A 20291-nucleotide genomic window follows, 5' to 3' on the forward strand; every position below is an offset into this window, starting at 1 on the left:
ATCACATTTCCATAAGTATTCAGACGCTTTACTCAGTACTTCGTTGAAGCAGCGATTACAGCCTCGAGTCTTTTTGGGTATGACGCTACAAGCTTGGCACACCTGTATTTGGGGAGTTTCTCCTATTCTTCTCTGCAGATCCTTTCAAGCTCTGTGAGGTTGGATGGGGAGTGTTACTGCACAGCTATTTTCAGGTCTCTTCAGAGATGTTCAAGTCCAGGCTCTGGCTGGGCCAATCGAGGACATTCAGAGGCTTGTCCTGAAGCCACTCCTGTGTTGTCTTGGCTGTGTGCTTAGGGTTGTTGTCCTGTTGGAAGCTGAACCTTCGCTCTGGAGCAGGTTTTCATCAAGGATCTCTCTGTACTTTGACTCCATTCATCTTTCCCTTGATCCTGACTAGTCTCCCAGTCCCTGCCGCTGAAAAACATCCCCACAGCATAATGCTACCACCACCATGCTTCACCCTAGGGATGGTGCCAAGTTTCCTCCAGATGTGACACTTGGTATTCAGGCCAAAGAGTTTAATCTTGGTTTCATCAGACCAGAGAATCTTGTTTCTCATGGTCTGAGATTCTTTAGGTCCCTTTTGGCAAACTCCAAGCGGGATGTCATGTGGCTTCCGTCTGGCCATTCTTCCATGAAGACCTGATTGATGGAGTGCTGCGGAGATGGTTGTCCTTTTCGAAGGTTCTCCCAACTCCACAGAGATATTCTGGAGCTCTGTCAGAGTGACCATCGGGTTCTTGGTCCCCTCCCTGACCAAGGCCCTTCTCCCCCAATTGCTCAGTTTGGCCAGGTGGCCAGCTCTAGGAAGAGTCTTGGTGGTTCCAAACTTCTTCCATTTAAAAAGGATGGAGGCCACTGTGTTCTTGGGGACTTTCAATGCTGCAGACATTTTTTGGTGCCTTTCCCAGATCTGTGCCTCGACACAATCCTGTCTCGGAGCTTTACGGACAATTCCTTCGACCTCATGCCTTGGTTTTTCAACTGGGGGACCTTATACAGACAGGTGTGTGCCTTTCCAAATCATGTCCAATCAATTGAATTTACCACAGGTGGACTCTAATCAAGTTGTAGAAACATCTCAAGGATGATCAATGGAAACAGGATGCACATGAGCTCAATTTCAAGTCTCATAGCAAAGGGTCTGAATACTTATGTAAATTAGGTATTTATGAAGTTTTTATTATTACTTTGCAAAAAAATTCTAAAAACCTGTTTTCACTTTGTCGTTATTATTGTGTGTAGATTAATGAGGAAAACATGTGTTTAATCAATTTTAGAATAAGGCTGTCTTAAACAAAATGTGTAAATAGTCAAATGGTCTGAATACTTTCCAAATGCAACACATACTGCACAGAATGAATATTAATGTAGCCTATGTGTCACGCAGAAGTAATTTACTGAACATCAGGTAAAAAAAATTGTTACGCTCCATAGGCTTTGAGACTGTTTTACTATATTAGTTATTGTAGGCAGGAAATATTCCATAGATTCCAAAGCCAATTGTACGCTGTATGTTGTGAGGTGCTCCGTTCAACACCCTATTCACAATGTTGACACAATAAGCCAATGGCTGGAAAACTGTCATAACACATCCTCTGTGTATACACAGCTCCTGTAACATGAAATGCAGTCATGACATGTAGGAGAGAGAATGAGTGGGTTGTGAAATGGTTTTCCTGAAGAAGGTTCACTGAGGTCATCTGTCTGTATCTGGCGTATCCATACCTTGCACAATGCCATAAGGGCTGAGAAGATCAGAGGATGATAATGATGATGAGAGCAGTTTGATGTTCTTGAGGACCTTTACTGCACCTCTCCAATCAAAGAGTGATGAAGATTTCTGTCTGTTCTGTCTGTAGTGTATTAACACCAGTTCACTCAGGTCAGGGGAAAAGATCGACATACATGTACGTGACTTTTTTCACAGATTCCTGTTTTGCACCTTCAGTTTGTTTAGTAGAATCTACAGATGGGGCAATGGGACTGTGGGTGTTGACATTGCCAGTTTGTTTGTTTGCCATGGAGAAATGAGCACAGCAAACAGAGGCGAGGAGGGGACTCTGGAAAGCAAGACTGAACGCCTCTGTGAGAGAAAGAGACAGAGTGCCTCATCTTTGGAAGTAGATCACAGCACAGCAGTCACAGACATCATCAATTACATGACTTGCGTCATTGAGCTGTATCACTCCTATAACACTGTAGTCTGACTGTTGTGGTCTGTAACTGTGTGTTGTTCTGTGTGCACTTGTTTCTCTTTCTGAGTCTGTCTGTGTGTGTGCATGTATGTATGTATGTATGTATGTATGTATGTGTCCTGTTTGGTATCCCCTGATAGACGACTTAGAGATTTCTGTGGCTGTCCCTGAGTGCTATAAGTAGACAGAGGAAGGTAAACTCCTTGCAGACAGCGGGTGCCGATCTACTCTCCATGCCAGCAATGTAGGAAATGATAACATTATGGAATGAGCATTAACTTTCCAGAAAATCTGTCAGAACTCTGGAACTACATCAGAGCTTTGAAGTACATTTTTGCACATAGGACCTGATAAGAGGAGATGTGGAATGAATGTCAGTGTGCAGGAATTCCCAGGATGGAATGCTAGCCCGTTGAAGCCCGGTTAGATGTCGGTTAGTGCTGTGCCGTGGAGGGAGTCGAGAGGAGACGAGAGGCTATGAGCTCTTCAGGGCCAGAGCAGAGAGATAAAAGCAGGCGAAGCACAGATACGCAGAGCCACAGGGGACAAAGAGCAGACAGTTTTATCACAACAGTGAATCACAGCATTACACTACGTCTAAGAAAGAACAGGAGATAAGGCCATATTGTAGGAATGTTGTTACTGACATACTGAATTCTCCCTCTCCCTTTTTCTCATTCGCGCACACTCTCTCTCGCTCGCTTCCTCTTCCCCTCTCTCTCTCGCTCTTGCTGTCTCTCTCTCTCTCGCACTCCTAGCAGCCATTAATCATGGCATTAAGCATAAGGCACTGGGACTCCAAATGTCATCACATATCAGCAATTAAAACTGTTAGACCACTAAGTCAGACACAGCATGTCAGATGTCAGTGAAGCCATGGTGCTCCGTTTTGATGAGGCTTCTGGCAACCTCAGTACTGTGAGGTGTTATCTGGACCAAGGAGTCTCCAGGTTCTCCTCTTCCTGGCTGCATTTGACAGGCTTTTTGGATCAAGTAGAGAGGTGGAGCTCATGTAGCCCTGTCAGCCTCAGAGTAAGAGGCTTCTGATCTGAGTCTTTCTACTGGAGCACCCTCTGGAGCTCTAGATCTGCTCTGGGTCTTTTCCTGCCCRGCAACATGATTTTAGCACAACTGATGATTAACCAAGTTTTTCCCTCTGTCTTTTTATGTGTGATACCAGGTGTGGCAGTGTGGGGGCAGTGTGGAAGTCCTGCCCTGTGCCCGTATCGCCCATATAGAGCGTGCCCACAAGCCCTACACTGAGGACCTGACGTCTCACGTGAGACGGAACGCCCTGAGGGTTGCGGAGGTCTGGATGGACGAGTTTAAGAGCCATGTCTATATGGCCTGGAACATCCCTCAGGAGGTGAGAGTTTGTCAGCTGCTAACTGGACCAGGTCTACTGAACCATGTCTAATAGAGGGTGGGCAAGTGGTCAGGGTGGGAATATTGTCTCGCTAGTGGGGATTTGTAAATAAAGAGTGATGTATAGTGTAATACGTTAGTGTACAGGTTTAGGATCTTAATTTGATCACCCTGTTGCAGGAGAACGTTCCTACAATGCAGGACATTTGAAACTTGTAGAGTATTTGAGGTTTAAAAAGGCTTCTGAAGTTTGTAAATTCCACTTTGAAATATCAGACTTAATTTTCCCTTATGAAAAAATGTGTCAACCCCTAAAAAAAAAAAGTGCATGTTCTGTTGCAGCAGGATTATTTTTCTGCTGTAGCAAACTGGCTCAAATTAAGATCCTACACCTGTATTGTGAAGAGAGCTGTTACTGAAGATATTTTTGTAGATCAATTTGATATGGCATTATGTGTGTATATATACAGTTGAAGTCGGAAGTTAACATACACCTTAGCCAAATACATTTAAACTCAGTTTTTCACAATTGCTGACATTTAATCCTAGTAAAAATTCCCTGTTTTAGGTCAGTTAGGATCACCACTTTTATTTTGAGAATGTGAAATGTCAGAATAATAGTAGAGAGTGATTTATTTCAGATTTTATTTCTTTCATCACATTCCCAGTGGGTCAGAAGTTTACATACACTCAATTAGTAGCATTGCCTTTAAATTGTTTAATTACTTGGGTCAAACGTTTTGGGTAGCCTTCCACAAGCTTCCCACAATAAGTTGAATTTTGACCCATTCCTCATGACAGAGCTGGTGTAACAGTCAGGTTTGTAGGCCTCCTTGCTCTCACATGCTTTTTCAGTTCTGCCCACACATTCTCTATAAGATTGAGGTCAGGGCTTTGTGATGGCCACTCTAATACCTTGACTTTGTTGTCCTTAAGCCATTTTGCCACAACTTTGGAAGTATGCTTGGGGTCATTGTCCATTTGAAAGACCCATTTGCGACCAAGCTTTAACTTCCTGACTGATGTCTTGAGATGTTGCTTCAATATATTCACATATTTTTCTGCCTCATGATGCCATCTATTTTGTGAAGTGCACCAGTCCGTCCTGCAGCATAGCACCTCCACAACATGATGCTGCCACCCCCTTGCTTCATGGTTGGGATGGTGTTCTTCGGCTTGCAAGCCTCCCCCTTTTTCCTCCAACAATGGTCATTATGGCCAAACAGTTATATTTGTGTATCATCAGACCAGAGGACATTTCTCCAAAAAGTATGATCTTTGTCCCCATGTGCAGTTGCAAACCGTAGTCTGGCTTTTTTTATGGCAGTTTTAGAGCAGTGGCTTCTTCCTTGCTGAGTGGCCTTTCAGGTTATATCGATATAGGACTCGTTTTACTGTGGATATAGATACTTTTGTACCCGTTTCCTCCAGCATCTTCACAAGGTCCTTTGCTGCTGTTCTGGGATTGATTTGCACGTTTCGCACCAAAATACGTTCTTTTCTAGGAGACAGAACACGTCTCCTTCCTGAGCGGTATGACTGCTGTGTGGTCCCATGGTGTTTGTACTTGCGTACTATTGTTTGTACAGATGAACGTGGTACCTTCAGGCATTTGGAAATTGCTCCCAAGGATGAACCAGACTTGTGGAGGTCTACAATTTTATTTCTGAGGTCTTGGCTGATTTCTTTTGATTTTCCCATGATGTCAAGAAAAGAGGCACTGAGTTTGAAAGTAGGCCTTGAAATACATCCACAGGTACACCTCCAATTGACTCAAATGATGTCAATTAGCCTATCAGAAGATTCTAAAGCCATGACTTCATTTTCTGGAATTTTCCAAGCTGTTTAAAGGCACAGTCAACTTAGTGTATGTAAACTTCTGACCCACTGGAATTGTGATACAGTGAAATAATCTGTCTGTAAACAATTGTTGGAAAAATTACTTAGATGTCCTAACCGACTTGCCAAAACTATAGTTTGTTAACAAGACAATTGTAGAGTGGTTGAAAAACAAGTTTTAATGACTACCACCTAGGTGTATCTAGAATTTCAACTGTGTGTGTATATATATTTGTATATATGTTTTATATATATGTAGATGTTGTAATACATTAGCAGGGATGCCTGGTGTTTCTTTGAACAAAGGCTGAGTTGATTAAATGCTTAATAGTTTTCCTGTTTGCACTCAATACTCACAATTATGTAAAAACTCCTTTCAAATAGATGGGCAAATAGATGAGCATCAGCAGGCAAATCTCTAAATTGATATCGATACACTGAGTTCTGCTATTCTACTCAACAAGCTTGGAGGGAAATTTGGCCTCAGGATTAGCCTCATGAATTTATTATGTCCAAACGTATTAGAAACCTATTCCATTTCAAGTCAGAGCTGTTGCTGTTTTGTCTATTAGACTCTCGTTAGTCTGTTTATTGTATCTCAGAAGGATGCAAGTTGCTTCAATTGCAGTTGATGTTGGATCTATCAGGTCTGCTTCAGCTTTTAAGTTTGTCAGCGAGGCAGCAATTAAGATAATTGGGGTAGAGTGGACAGGAGTGGCAGCTTGCTGCAGAAGGAAGGCTGGGCCAGAGCGTGGCTGTTGCAGCGTGAGGACTCAGAGGAAATGACAGATGATGTTAAATGATGTCAGTCACTTAGTCCTGCGGTTCTTTATACAAGGAACATGAAAGGCTCGCAGGAGTTATGTCACATTGCCTCTCTGAAATCAGGGAAACTGGGAATCTGATTCCTTTTTCCACCTAAGAGCTTGGCACATATACCCTTTTCTATGCATGATATCTTTATGCATTTGTATCTTTACAGCAATCACGGTCAAACTGTTTATCTCTGTGTTGTGTGTGTGTGTGTGTGTGTGTGTGTAGGACTCAGGAATAGACATTGGAGATATCTCTGAGAGGAAGGCCCTTAGGAAGAGGCTCCAGTGTAAGACTTTTCGGTGGTACCTGGTCAACATCTACCCAGAGATGAGGATGTACACAGACACCATTGCGTATGGAGTGGTAAGCAACATGCCCTCTGCAAAAAATGGAAATGCTATGTCAAGTAAAGCCTCCACAGAATAAACCATGCGGTCCATGCCTGAACAAATAATCATAATCCATTGAGTTACGGTTTGGATGACTGCAGTTAGGAATACTTTCATTTCACAGAGAGATGCATTTCTGCGGCAGCTTGGCTCTAAAACACGTGGACATGCCTACCATAGCCTCAGTCTTTGTGTGCACTGCCAGGGTTGGCACGCTTAAGCTTGGGCAATGTGGGCATGATGTGGAAAAGGTGCAGGAACTCAGACTCCGGGAGAAGACAGAAGACTTGCTGGAGATTATACAGTACACAAACCTGCCCAAGTGCTAAAGCTTTATTTTTCCAGTCTACTCAGAGGAATCTGTCCATTGTGTATGCACATTGAGTAGAGTCTATTGTTTTCACACACATACAGTAAGAGACAAACCATTGTATAGTATGCACATACACTGAGTAAACAAAACATTAAGAACACCTGCTCTTTCCATGACATAGACTGACCAGGTGAATCCAGGCGAAAGCTATGATCCCTTATTGATGTCACTTGTTAAATCCACTTCAATCAGTGCAGATGAACAGGATGAGAAAGGTAAAAGAAGGATTTTTAAGCCTTGAGATTGATTGTGTATGCATGCCATTCAGAGGATGAATGGGCAAGACAAAATATTTAAGTGCCTTTGAACGGGGTATGGTAGTAGGTGCCAGGTTCACCGGTTTGTGTCAAGAACTGCAACGCTGCTGGATTTTTGACACTCAATAGTTTCCTGTGTGTATCAAGAATGTTCCACCACCCAAAGGTTATACCATTGAGTATGCACATATTGTTGTGCAGTGGTGGGGCTGGTGAGCAGAGCTTGGTTTATGTCACCTCCTCTCACAGAGATCTGCCTGTGTGGCCAAATGGAATTCTCAGCAATGCTAGACAAATGTTTCTGAATTTGTATTCGGGCCATGAGGGCACGCTGACAGTATTTATATTAGCAATTCATGTTCAACACTAACAGCTTTATTTCTGTGTGGCCACAGTGCATCAGTGCAATATGCCTGAATCTACAGTGACACACCCAAAAAGCAGTCTCATTGGAGTACGGTCTTCATTTCATGGTTGGTTTCTTTCTCTGTATTTCCATATTATTATGAAAGGTAGTAAGATGCAGAGAGGAAAATAGGTCAGCCTTATTAAAATTAATTCAAGTAGTAAGTGGGTTCAAAAATAGAATGTCCTCATTACTCTGCATTTGCTAGGTGCATTTTATGAACTTGTCAATCATTTTTGTCAGAGAATTCATTATCTAGAATGCAGACTTTGTTCAGCACAGCATTTGAGGTCAAATGTCATGCTACACCCCACACTGACAAGCAGCCCCAGGTTTTATTCACTCATGCATGAACCTTGCACGTTATAGTTTTCTCATTTCATGGAACCTGAGTGAAATGGTTAGATGTTGTCTGTCAGACTTTATTCCATCATGTTCAGTCCCTGAAGAGTATCCCAGGTGCTGCCTGGCGTTTTAATGATCAGCTGACAGAATGAGACATATCCTGTGCCAGTGGGGAGTTGACAGGCACAGTCTCTGGCTGTGTCCTTGTAATGTCATATCCGTACCTAATCCTGTCCTCACGGAGAGCGAGGCAAACACATCTTAATCCGCCCAGCCACCAATCCCTGTCTCCAGAGTACCTCCCCTGTCCTCACACAAACCTGTTGACTAGATCTGTAAAATAAATACTGCTATATATTGAAATAACTGTGCAAATACAAGGCTTCATGTTTGGATTACAAGTCCCATTTATGTTCTATGTCATGTTGTTCTGCAAAGAATAGAAAAGTGTTCCCTCCATGTGTTGTTTTGAAGTTATACTGGAAACCTGCTCTCTGGTTTGATTGAATAGGGAGCTGTGATAGCAGGAATATTTGAATCATTTCAAGGTCTCATCGATTCTCTGTCACACAGCTAACCTCTCCCTCGACTAGCCGATTGAGTGACATATCAAATTATGACTCCCTTTGTGATCATTTCCTCCCTCAGCTGAAGAACTCTCTGAAGAGTGACCTGTGTCTGGACCAGGGGCCGGACACCGACAACGTCCCCATCCTGTACCTCTGTCATGGGATGACACCTCAGGTTAGATCCCCCTCGAGCCCTCTTCAGCCCACATCACTACATCATCATTTCTGTCTCTGTGTCAAATCTTCCACGTGTATAGCCCGCCTTTTCTTATCCATCCTTTTGACCCTTTCTTATCTTGCATAAGGCTTATCAGTGAAATTCAGTCCACGACTCTGCAACAGTACAGTTGGTCCCTTTAAAGAGCTATTATTGTATGAAACATGTGTCTGGTCTCTTGTATGGCTTAGTAATGGCAGCACCCATCATGGTCTACCAGCTGACCAGCAGGACTCCACTTATCATTCACCACACTGCCAAGGGTCCCCATCCACCATGGGCTTGATCTGTGAACTTCATCCTAAGCTGCATTTGTCTTGTATTGACAGAATGCAAAGTGGAATCCATTTGTAGATAGTTTCTACTTCAAAAGTGGCAAGTCTGCAGGAAGTAGTAAACTTACAGGAAGCTTCCTCAGAGATTAGACAAAATATATATATATATATATATATATATATATGTGTGTGTGTGTGTGTGTGTGTGTGTGTGTGTGTGTGTGTGTGTGTGTGTGAGAGAGATACATACATACATACATACATACATACATACATACATACATACATACATACATACATACATACATACATACATACATACATACATACATACATACATACATACATACATACATACATGCATACATATACTTTCCCGGTCTCCAGACAGGCATTAGCAGTTAATTCCAGGAAGCCACTACAGTGCTGTTGAGATGGAGAGCATCCCTTGACACTGTTTCTATCTGGGTCAGGCTGGCAGAATGATTCAGCACAACTGCTGTCTCTGCACTATCAGCCTCACCTTCTCTAACAATTGCCATAATGTTTTTAAAACTGAGATACCATGGACTATGTAAATGTTAAAACAAAAATTGAAACTCAAATAACTTTCCACAATGGCTACCTAGTTGTATATTTTTCTGCCATAAATATGCACAGCAGTCATTTCTTATTAGAGCTTTGGTTCTATTGTTTCTGAATAGACTTCTCAAGTTTGCAGAAGGTGAGATTTTAGCCCTGGGCTTAGGGAGATTTTAGCCCCAGGGTGAGTGTTTATACTTGCACATTCTAAAGTGGGCTAGCACCAACCTTAGCCCAGGCCAACTGTAGCTGGCCCTGTTCCGGAGCAGGGTTAGCATCGACCTTTCGGGGCTAGCCCCAGAAAACACAGTGCCAAAATAGCCAGTGTGAAACAGGGTCAAGAACAACGCCTGGAATGCTCACTGTCTAATCACAAACGCTGCACTGTCACTTAATTTACATATTCTTGTGATGATGCCTCTAATGCATTCTGCACATCATTTAGTAAATTCATACTATTTCAACCTTCCATCTGAGGGAAAAAATAAATAAATAAATACTTGGTTGCTATGCCTAAAAAAATGGTTGCTATGCAGGCTGGCTAATGCCTTCTCACTTAGCCAACTAAAGCTACAAACTCTACAGCTGGAAGGGCAGCATAAGCTTAATTGTCTTCGCCTTTTTATAGGTTTTGTATTGACATTTAATTTGATATATCCATGATAATAATATTGTTGCATAATTTGGCCTGGATCAGAAAAGTTATATTGATTTTTGTTCATGCACAGCATTCTCTGTGTAGACCTACAGGGGCAAGATTGAATTTCAAAATTAAAACATTGTTTCCGAGGTTAGACAGGCAGACAGCAAGGTTTATACAAACCATCACTGTTGGAAATCAAATGATAGACTAGAAGCAAGAGGAAATCATGTGCTAATAAATGTCTTATTGCTTATAACATTGGTCGCATGTCATAGATATAATGTTGGTTGCATGTTGTTTGACCGTTAGCCCAGGGCTTTGGAATACAAGTGTGAATCCTTAGCCCGGGGCTCACGCTTAGCCCTGGGTTAACAAATGCTTGTGTGAACACAGGCTAAGCCTAGCCCAGGGCCAGACTAGCCTGTGGTTTAGCTAGCCAGGGGCTAAGAACAATGCCTAGAGATTTTTATGTGATCCTTAACCAGACTAGTATTTGTATTTTGTAATGACCCCAGTTGGTATTCACGTAATAATAAGGAATTCCCCTCGACCACATTATTTTCTATTGACCCCCATTATAAGAGAGGCAACTTCGTCATCTATTTTTATTTATTTTTTGTAATACATGAATAACAAAACATGCTGAAAAGCTGCTGTTTTGTTCAATGTACATGTAGCCAGGTCAAAAATAGAGCCTGCGAGAAGAGCACTGTGGCTTCAGGTATTCGGTGTGGGAAATGTAGGGACGCGGTGTCCAAGTAGGCTACACGTAGCTATGTGTGTAGAAAATATTTAATCACAGGTAAGACGTTTAACTTGTTAACTACAGTCTGGTTGTAATTCCACTCACTACTTGTAGCTGTATAGTCTATTTGTTTGTGGTGTTGGTCTTGGCTAGCTTAATGTTTCGGTCGGTAGCTAGCTACAGTAGTAGCTAGCACTAGTGGCTGCTAGCACCGTCATTAAAAGGGGCTTGAGGGAAGTAGTGAGTACTTTTTCTAAGTAGTGAGAACACTAGAGAGCAGGCAATATTTAAAAGTAATCTTTAGACATGTTGTACTTTTCTTAAATGTAGTTTTGTAATTGACTAAAACAGACAACAACAAAACAAATTGTTTGAATAAGGTCAAGTTTTTGCCGTGAGCCAATGGGATCCAAACAAGATTAAAGCAATTACATCACAAAAAAACAGTACATCATACAGCACATTATTACACAACTACTCTACCACTATTATTCATATTGGATAGAAAACACTCTGAAGTTTCTAAAACTGTTTGAATGATGTCTGTGAGTATAACAGAACTCATATGGCAGCAAAAAACCAGAGAAAAAATCCAAACAGGAGGTGGGAATTCTGAGGTTCGTAGATTTTCAACACAGCCCCAATTGAACAAACCGTGGGATATGGATGACTTTGCACATCCTACGGCTTCCACTAGATGTCAACAGTCTGTAGAACCTTGTCTGATGCCTCTACTGTGAAGTGGGGCCGAAGGAGACAGGAAATAGTCAGGTCTACCATGACCTGGCCATGCTCTGACTATGCGTGTTCACATGAGAGGGAGCTCTGTTCCATCGCATATCTGAAGTCAATGTAATTCTCTGGTTGGAACGTTACTGAAGATTTATGTTAAAAACATTCTAAAGATTGATTCAATACATCGCTTGACATGTTTCTACTGACTGTTACGGAACTTTTTGACATTTCGTCAGATTTTTGTGAACTGCGCTTTCTGACTTTGGATTTGTTTACCAAACACGCTAACAAAAATAGCTATTTGGAAATAAATGATGGACATTACCGAACAAAACGAACATTTCTTGTGGGAGTGTGAGTCCTGGGAGTGCATTCCGACGAAGATCAGCAAAGGTAAGTGAAGATTTATAATGCTTTTTATGAGTTTTGTTGACTGCACAATTTGGCGGGTAACTGTATGGCTTCCTTTTGTGGCTGAACGCTGTTCTCAGATTATTGAATATAGTGCTTTTGCCGTAATGCTTTTGAAATCTGACACAGCGGTTGCATTAAGAACAAGTATATCTTTAATTCTATGATGAGTATTTATGTTATTTGACGTGGCTCTCTGCAACTTCTCAGGATATTTTGGAGGCATTTCTGAACATGGCGCCAATGTAAACTGAGGTTTTTGGATATAAATATTAACTTTATCGAACAAAACATATATGTATTGTGTAATGTGTCATCTGATGAAGATCATCAAAGGTTAGTGATTCATTTTATCTCTTTCTGCTTTTTGTGACTCCTGTCTGGCTGGAAAATTGGCTGTGTTTTTCTGTGATTTTGCGGTGACCTAACATAATCGTTTGTGGTGATTTCGCTGTAAAGCCTATTTGAAATCGGATACTTTGGTGGGATTAACAACAATATTACCTTTAAAATGGTATAAGATACATGTATGTTTGAGGAAATTTAATTATGAGATTTCTGTTGTTTGTATTTGGCGCCCTGCACTTTCACTGGCTGTTGTCATATTATCCCTTTAACGGGATTGCAGCCATAAGAAGTTAAACAGCTTGGAAAATTCCAGAAAATGATGTCATGGCTTTAGAAGCGTCTGAAAGGCTAATTGACATCATTTGAGTCAATTGGAGGTGTACCTGTGGATGCATTTCAAGGCCTACCTTTAAACTCAGTGCCTCTTTGTTTGACATCATGAGAAAATCAAAAGGAATCAGCCAAGACCTCAGAAAAAAAATTGTAGACCTCCACAGGACTGGTTCATCCTTGGGAGCAATTTCCAAATGCCTGAAGGTACCACATTCATCTGTACAAACAATAGTACGCAAGTATAAACACCATGGGACCACGCAGCCATCATACCGCTCAGGAAGGAGATGCGTTCTGTCTCCTAGAGATGAACGTACTTGGGTGCGAAAAGTGCAAATCAATCCCAGAATAACAGCAAAGGACCTTGTGAAGATGCTGGAGGAAACGGGTACAAAAGTATCTATATCCACAGTAAAACAAGTACCATATCGACATAACCTGAAAGACCGCTCAGTAAGGAAGAAGCCACTGCTCCAAAACCCCCATTTAATTTTTTTATTTTTTATTTTTAAAGCCAGACTACAGTTTGCAACTGCACATGGGGACAAAGATCGCACTTTTTGGAGAAATGTCCTCTGGTCTGATGAAACAAAAATAATAGAACATTTTGGCCATAATGACCATTGTTATGTTTGGAGGAAAAGGGGGGCGGCTTGCATGCTGAAGAATACCATCCCAACCCGTGAAGCACAGGGGTGGCAGCATCATGTTGTGGGGGTGCTTTCCTGCAGGAGGGACTGGTGCACTTCACAAAATAGATGGCATCATGAGGCAGGAAAATTGTGAATATATTGAAGCAACATCTCAAGACATCAGTCAGGAAGTTAAAGCTTGGTCGCAAATGGGTCTTCCAAATGGACAATGACACCAAGCATACTTCCAAAGTTGTGGCAAAATGGCTTAAGAACAACAAAGTCAAGGTATTGGGGGTGGCCATAACAAAGCCCTGACCTCAATCCTATAGAAAATGTGTGGGCAGAACTGAAAAGCGTGTGCGAGCAAGGAGGCCTACAAACCTGACTCAGTTACACCAGCTCTGTCAGGAGGAATGGGACAAAATTCACCCAACTTATTGTGGGAAGCTTGTGGAAGGCTACCCAAAACGTTTGACCCAAGTTAAACAATTTAAATGCAATGCCACCAACGACTAATTGAGTGTATGTAAACTTCTGACCCACTGGGAATGTGATGAAAAAAATTAAATCTGAAATAAATTGTTCTCTACTATTATTCTGACATTTCACATTCTAAAAATAAAGTGGTGATCCTAACTGACCTAAAAACAGGGCATTTTTACTAGGATTAAATATCAGGAATTGTGAAACTGAGTTTAAATGTATTTGGCTAAGGTTTATGTGAACTTCCGACTTCAACTGTATCTACAATACAAAATGTATAATACCACAATACAACAAAATTACAACGTTACAGTGTACTTGTGTAGAGTGCAGTGCGTGTGTTAGTTTTATCAGTTTTTTTTATCCGATTTTACTACTTGCTTGAGTTACTTGATGTGGAATAGAGTTCCATGTAGTTATTACTCTATGTAGTACTGTTTGTTTCCCAGAGTCTGTTCTGGACTTGGATACTGTGAAGAGACCCTTGTTTCCATGTCTTGTGGGGTATGTATGGGTGTCTGAGCTATGTGCTAGTCGTTTAAACAGATAGCTCTGTGCTTTCAACTTGTCAATACCTCCCACAAAGACAAGTAGTGATGCAGTCAATCTCTCCACTACTTTGAGCCAGGAGAGATCGACATGCATGTCATTGATGTTAGCTCTCCGTGAACACGAAAGGGCCAGCCGTGCTGCTCTGTTCCGGGCCAACTGTAAGTTGCCTATTTCCCTCTATGTGGAACTTGACTCTGACTGGGCAGTAGTCCAGGTGCGATAAAACTAGGGCCTGTAGGACTTGTTTTGTTGATAGCAATGTCAAGAAAGCAGAGCAGCTCTTTATTACAGACAGACCTCTCCCCATCTTAGCTACCATTGCATGAATATGTTTTGACCATGACAGTTTACAATCCAGGGTTACACCAAGCAGTTTAGTCTCTTCAAGTTGCTCAATTTCCCCATTATTCTTTACAAGATATAGTTGAGGTTTAGGGTTTAGTCAATGATTTGTCCCAAATACAATGCTTTGAGTTTTTTTAAATATTGATGACTAGCGTATTACTTGCCACCCATTCTAAAACTGTCTGCAGCTCTTTGTTAAGTGTTGCAATGATTTCACTTGCTGTGGTATCTGATGTGTATAATGTTCAGTCATCAGCATACACGGACACATAGGGCTTTACTCGGTGCCAGTGGCAGGTCATTAGTGAAAATAGAAAAAGGTACTGTAAGTGGCCTAGACAGCTGCCCCAGGGTATTCACGACTCTACCTGGACTATATTGGAGAAGATTCCATTAAAGATGATGTTAAGCCATAACACATACAGTACCAGTAAAAAGTTTGGACACACCTACTGATTAAAGGGTTTTCTTTATTTTTACTATTTTCTACATTGTAGAATAGTAGTGAAGAAATCAAAACTATGAAATAACACATATGGAATCATGTAGTATTAAAAAAAAAAGTGTTAAACAAATCAAAATATATTTTAGATTCTTCAAAGTAGCCACCCTTTGCCTTGATGACAGCTTTGCACACGCTTGGCGTTCTCTCAACCAGTTTAGCCTGGAATGCTTTTCCAACAGTCTTGAAGGAGTTCCCACATATGCTGAGTACTTGTTCGTTGCTTTTCCTGCAGTCCAACTCATCCCAAACCATCTCAATTGGGTTGAGGTCGGGTGATTGTGGAGGCCAGGTCATCTGATAAAGTACTCCATCACTCCCCTTCTTGGTCAAATAGCCCTTACACAGCTTGGAGGTGTGTACAGCTGGTGCTCTCATGCATGCTTCAGTGTTACTTGGCTTGAAGAGAGCATAAAAGGCATTTAGCCTGTCTGGTGGGCTCGAGTCACTGGGCAGCTCGTGGCTGGGTTTCCCTTTGTAATCCGTAATAGTTTGAAAGCCCTACCACATCCGACGAGCGTCAGAGCCGGTGTAGTAGGATTCAATCTTAGTCCTGTGTTCACTTTTTTGCGTGTTTGATGGTTCGTCTGAGGGCATAGCAGGATTTCTTATAAGCGCCCGGATTAGTGTCCCACTCCTTGGAAGCGGCAGCTCTAGCCTTTAGCTCGGTGCGGATGTTGCCTGTAATCCATGGCTTCTGGTTGGGATATGTACAGTTGAAGTCAGAAGTTTACATACACCTAGGATGGAGTCATTAAATCTCGTTTTCAACCACTCCACAAATTTCTTGTTAACTAACTATGGTTTTGGGAAGACAGTTAGGACATCTACTTTGTGCATGAAAAAATACATTTTTCCAACAATTGTTTCCAGACATATTATTTCACTTATAATTCACTGCATCACAATTCCAGTGGGTCAGAAGTTTACATACACTAAGTTGACTGTGCCTTTAAACAGCTTGGAAAATTCCAGAAAATTATGTCATGGCTTTAGAAGCGTCTGACAGGCTAATTGACATCATTTGAGTCAATTGGAGGTGTACCTGTGGATGCATTTCAAGGCCTACCTTCAAACTCAGTGCCTCTTTGCTTGACATCATGAGAAAATCAAAAGGAATCAGCCAAGACCTCAGAAAGAAAATTGTAGACCTCCACAGGACTGGTTCATCCTTGGGAGCAATTTCCAAATGCCTGAATGTACCACATTCATCTGTACAAACAATAGTACGCAAGTATAAACACCATGGAACCACGCAGCCATCATACCGCTCAGGAAGGAGACGCGTTCTGTCTTCTAGAGATGAACGTATTTTGGTGCGAAAACTGCAAATCAATACCAGAACAACAGCAAAGGTCCTTGTGACGATGCTGGAGGAAACGGGTACAAAAGTATCTATATCCATAGTAAAACGAGTCCTACATCGACATAACCTGAAAGGCCGCTCAACAAGGAAGAAGCCACTGCTCCAAAACCGCCATAAAAAAGCCAGACTACAGTTTGCAACTGCACATGTGGACAAAGATCGTACTTTTTGGAGAAATGTCCTCTGGTCTGTTGAAACAAAAACAGAACTGTTTGGCCATAATGACCATTGTTATTTTTGGAGGAAAAGGGGGGAGGCTTGCAAGCTGAAGAACACCATCCCAACCATGAAGCAAGGGGGTGGCAGCATCACCCGACCTCAACCCAGCATCATCAGTCAACAAACAGATCACTGACCATCTCGAATCCCACCGTACCTTCTCCGCTGTGCAATCCGCGTTTCCGACGCGGTCACGGGTGCACCTCAGCCACGCTCAAGGTACTAAACGATAATCTAAACCGCCATCGATAAAAGACATTACTGTGCAGCCGTCTTCATCGACCTGCCAAGCTTTCGACTCTGTCAATCACCATATCTTATCGGCAGACTTCAGTAGCCTCGGTTTTTCTAATGACTGCCTTGCCTGTTTCACAACTACTTTGCAGACAGAGTCAGGTGTCAAATCGGAGGGCATGTTGTCCGGTCCTCTGGCAGTCTCTATGGGGTACCACAGGGTTCAATTCTCGGCCGACTCTTTTCTCTGTATACATCAATGATGTTGCTCTTGCTGCGGGCGATCTCCTGATCCACCTCTACGCAGACGACACCATTCTATATACTTCGGCCTTCCTGGGCACTGTGCTATCTAACCTCCAAACGAGCTTCAATGCCATACAACAACTCCTTCCGTGGCCTCCAACTGCTCTTAAACCTAGTAAAACCAAATGCATGCTTTTCAACCGTTCGCTGCCTGCACCCGCACGCCCGACTAGCATCACCACCCTGGCCGGTTCCGACCTAGAATATGTGGACATCTATAAGTACCTAGGTGTCTGGCTAGACTGCAAACTCTCCTTCCAGACTCATACAAACATCTCCAATCCAAATCAAATCAAGAATCGGCTTTCTATTCCGCAACAAAGCCTCCTTCACTCACGCCGCCAAACTTACCCTAGTAAAACTGACTATCCTACCGATCCTCGACTTCGCGCGATGTCATCTACAAAATAGCTTCCAATACTCACTCAGCAAACTGGATGCAGTTTATCACAGTGCCATTCGTTTTTGTTACTAAAGCACCTTATACGACCACCACTGCGACCTGTATGCCCTAGTCGGCTGGCCCTCGCTACATGTTCGTCGTCAGACCACTGGCTCCAGGCATCTACAAGGCTATGCTAGGTAAAGTGCCGCCTTATCTCAGTTCACTGGTCACGATGGCTACACCCACCCGCAGCACGCGCTCCAGCAGGTGTATCTCACTGATCATCCCTAAAGCCAAAACCTCATTTGGACGCCTTTCCTTCCAGTTCTCGCTGCCTGCGACTGGAACGAATTGCAAAAATCTCTGAAGTTGGAGACTTTATCTCCCTCAACAACTAAAAATCTGCTATCCGAGCAGCTAACCGATCGCTGCAGCTGACATAGTCCATCTGTAAACTACACCACCCAATTTACCTACCTCACCCCCCATACTGCTTATTTATTTACTTTTCTGCTCTTTTGCACACCAGTATCTCTTCTTGCACATGATCATCTGATGATTTATCACTCCAGTGTTAATCTGCTAAAAGTAATATTTGATTTATTGCCTACCTCATGCCTTTTGCACACATTGGATATAGATTCTCTTTTTTTTTCTACCATGTTATTGACTAGTTTATTGTTTACTCCATGTGTAACTCTGTGTTGTCTGTTCACACTGCTATGCTTTATCTTGGCCAGGTCGCAGTTGCAAATGAGAACTTGTTCTCAACTAGCCTACTGGTTAAATAAAGTGAAATAAAAAAAAAAAAATTAAAAAATGTTGTGGAGGTGCTTTGCAGTAGGAGGGACTGGTGCACTTCACAAAATAGATGGCATCATGGGGGAGGAATGATGTGGATATATTGAAGCAACATCTCAAGACATCAGTCAGGAAGTTAAAGCTTGGTCGCAAATGGGTCTTCCAAATGGACAATGGCCCCAATTATACTACCAAAGTTGTGGCAAAATGGCTGAAGATCATCAAAGTCAAGGTATTGGAGTGGCCATCACAAAGCCCTGACCTCAATCCTATAGAACATTTGTGGACAAACTGAAAAAGCTTGTGCGAGCAAGGAGGCCTACAAACCTGACTCAGTTACACCAGCTCTGTCAGGAGGAATGGGCCAAAATTCAGGTTTGGGTCACGTTTGACCCAAGTTAAACAATTTAAAGGCAATGCTACTAATTGAGTGTATGTAAACTTCTGACCCACTGGGAATGTGATGAAATAAATAAATCATTCTCTCTACTATTATTCTGACATTTCACATTCTTAAATAAAGTGGTGATCCTGACTGACCTAAGACAGGGAATTTTTACTAGGATTAGTGAAACACTATATTAGGCCCACACGTTGTTTTTCTTAGATATGGCTACTATGATCACTACATCCAGTTTAGAGCAGATTTCTGTAAATACCCTGGTAGGTTGACTGATAGCCTGAACCAGGTTGCAGGCACTGGTTACAGTTTGAAGCTTTTTTTTGAGTGGACAGCTTGATGAAAGTTAATATTTAGGTCACCCAGAAAATATCTCTGTTGATATCACACATATTATCCAGATACTGACTGTTAGTACTTAGTGATCTATAGCAACTTCCCACAATAATAGGCATTAGGTGAGGCAAGTGAAGCTGTTGCCATATTACTTCAACAAACAGCATTTGAAATGAGAGTCTCTAAGTTTTAAAGTAATATGACTCTAAATATAAACAGCAACACCTCCCCCATTGGTATTCCTGCCTCTTCTGTATATTTTCTAGCCAAGTATTGCTACCACTGTATCATCAAAGGAATTATCTAAGTGAGTTTCAGAGATAGCCAGTGTATTAATGCTATCTGTTACTAACAAGGTATTGATTTCATCAACCTTGTTTCTTTGGCTACATACAGTATGGTAATGTGGGCTATTTTCAACACTTTTCTTTTTTGCGTTATTGTTTTCATTGCTTTACTGGGAGGATTACCAGAGGTAGACATGACAGTGATATTTATATTTGAGCTGATAGTGCAGGTGAACTGCTCACAGTGGGCTTCCTACTAGGGCAAACCGTATCAGTGCTAACAGCATAACTCCGGTTCATGATTACTGCTGACAATAGCTGTCAGATTGACGGAGGCATTCAGGGGAGTTAGAGGAACATAAATTAGGTTACTTACATTAAGACTGATAACTTTCTTGGGAAACTGTACATTTGCAGCAGCACTACGACATCTCAGCAACACAATGGTAGGGATTATCTGAGCAGGGCTTGGGTCACTGATAAATCATTGTCTCAACGCAGCCTTGAAATGGGAGGACAGGGTCCAAGCACCAAGATGATTTGGATGGACTCCGGCATTCCTGTAGAGTATATTCTGTTTCCAAAAGGTGT

At 42.0% G+C, this 20291-nt stretch overlaps 1 protein-coding gene across 1 annotated transcript in view; it reads left to right on the plus strand.

The window, feature by feature from the left end:
• Positions 1–20291, plus strand: part of LOC111974913 (polypeptide N-acetylgalactosaminyltransferase 18-like) — an 85140-nt gene that overhangs the window by 56673 nt on the left and 8176 nt on the right. The window contains 3 exon segments of the mRNA XM_024002983.1: positions 3382–3567; positions 6447–6584; positions 8640–8735. Of these exon segments, the coding sequence (XP_023858751.1) occupies positions 3382–3567; positions 6447–6584; positions 8640–8735 (420 nt within the window).

This window comes from Salvelinus sp. IW2-2015, linkage group LG15, assembly GCF_002910315.2.
Source record: "Salvelinus sp. IW2-2015 linkage group LG15, ASM291031v2, whole genome shotgun sequence".
Classification (NCBI taxonomy): domain Eukaryota; kingdom Metazoa; phylum Chordata; class Actinopteri; order Salmoniformes; family Salmonidae; genus Salvelinus; species Salvelinus sp. IW2-2015.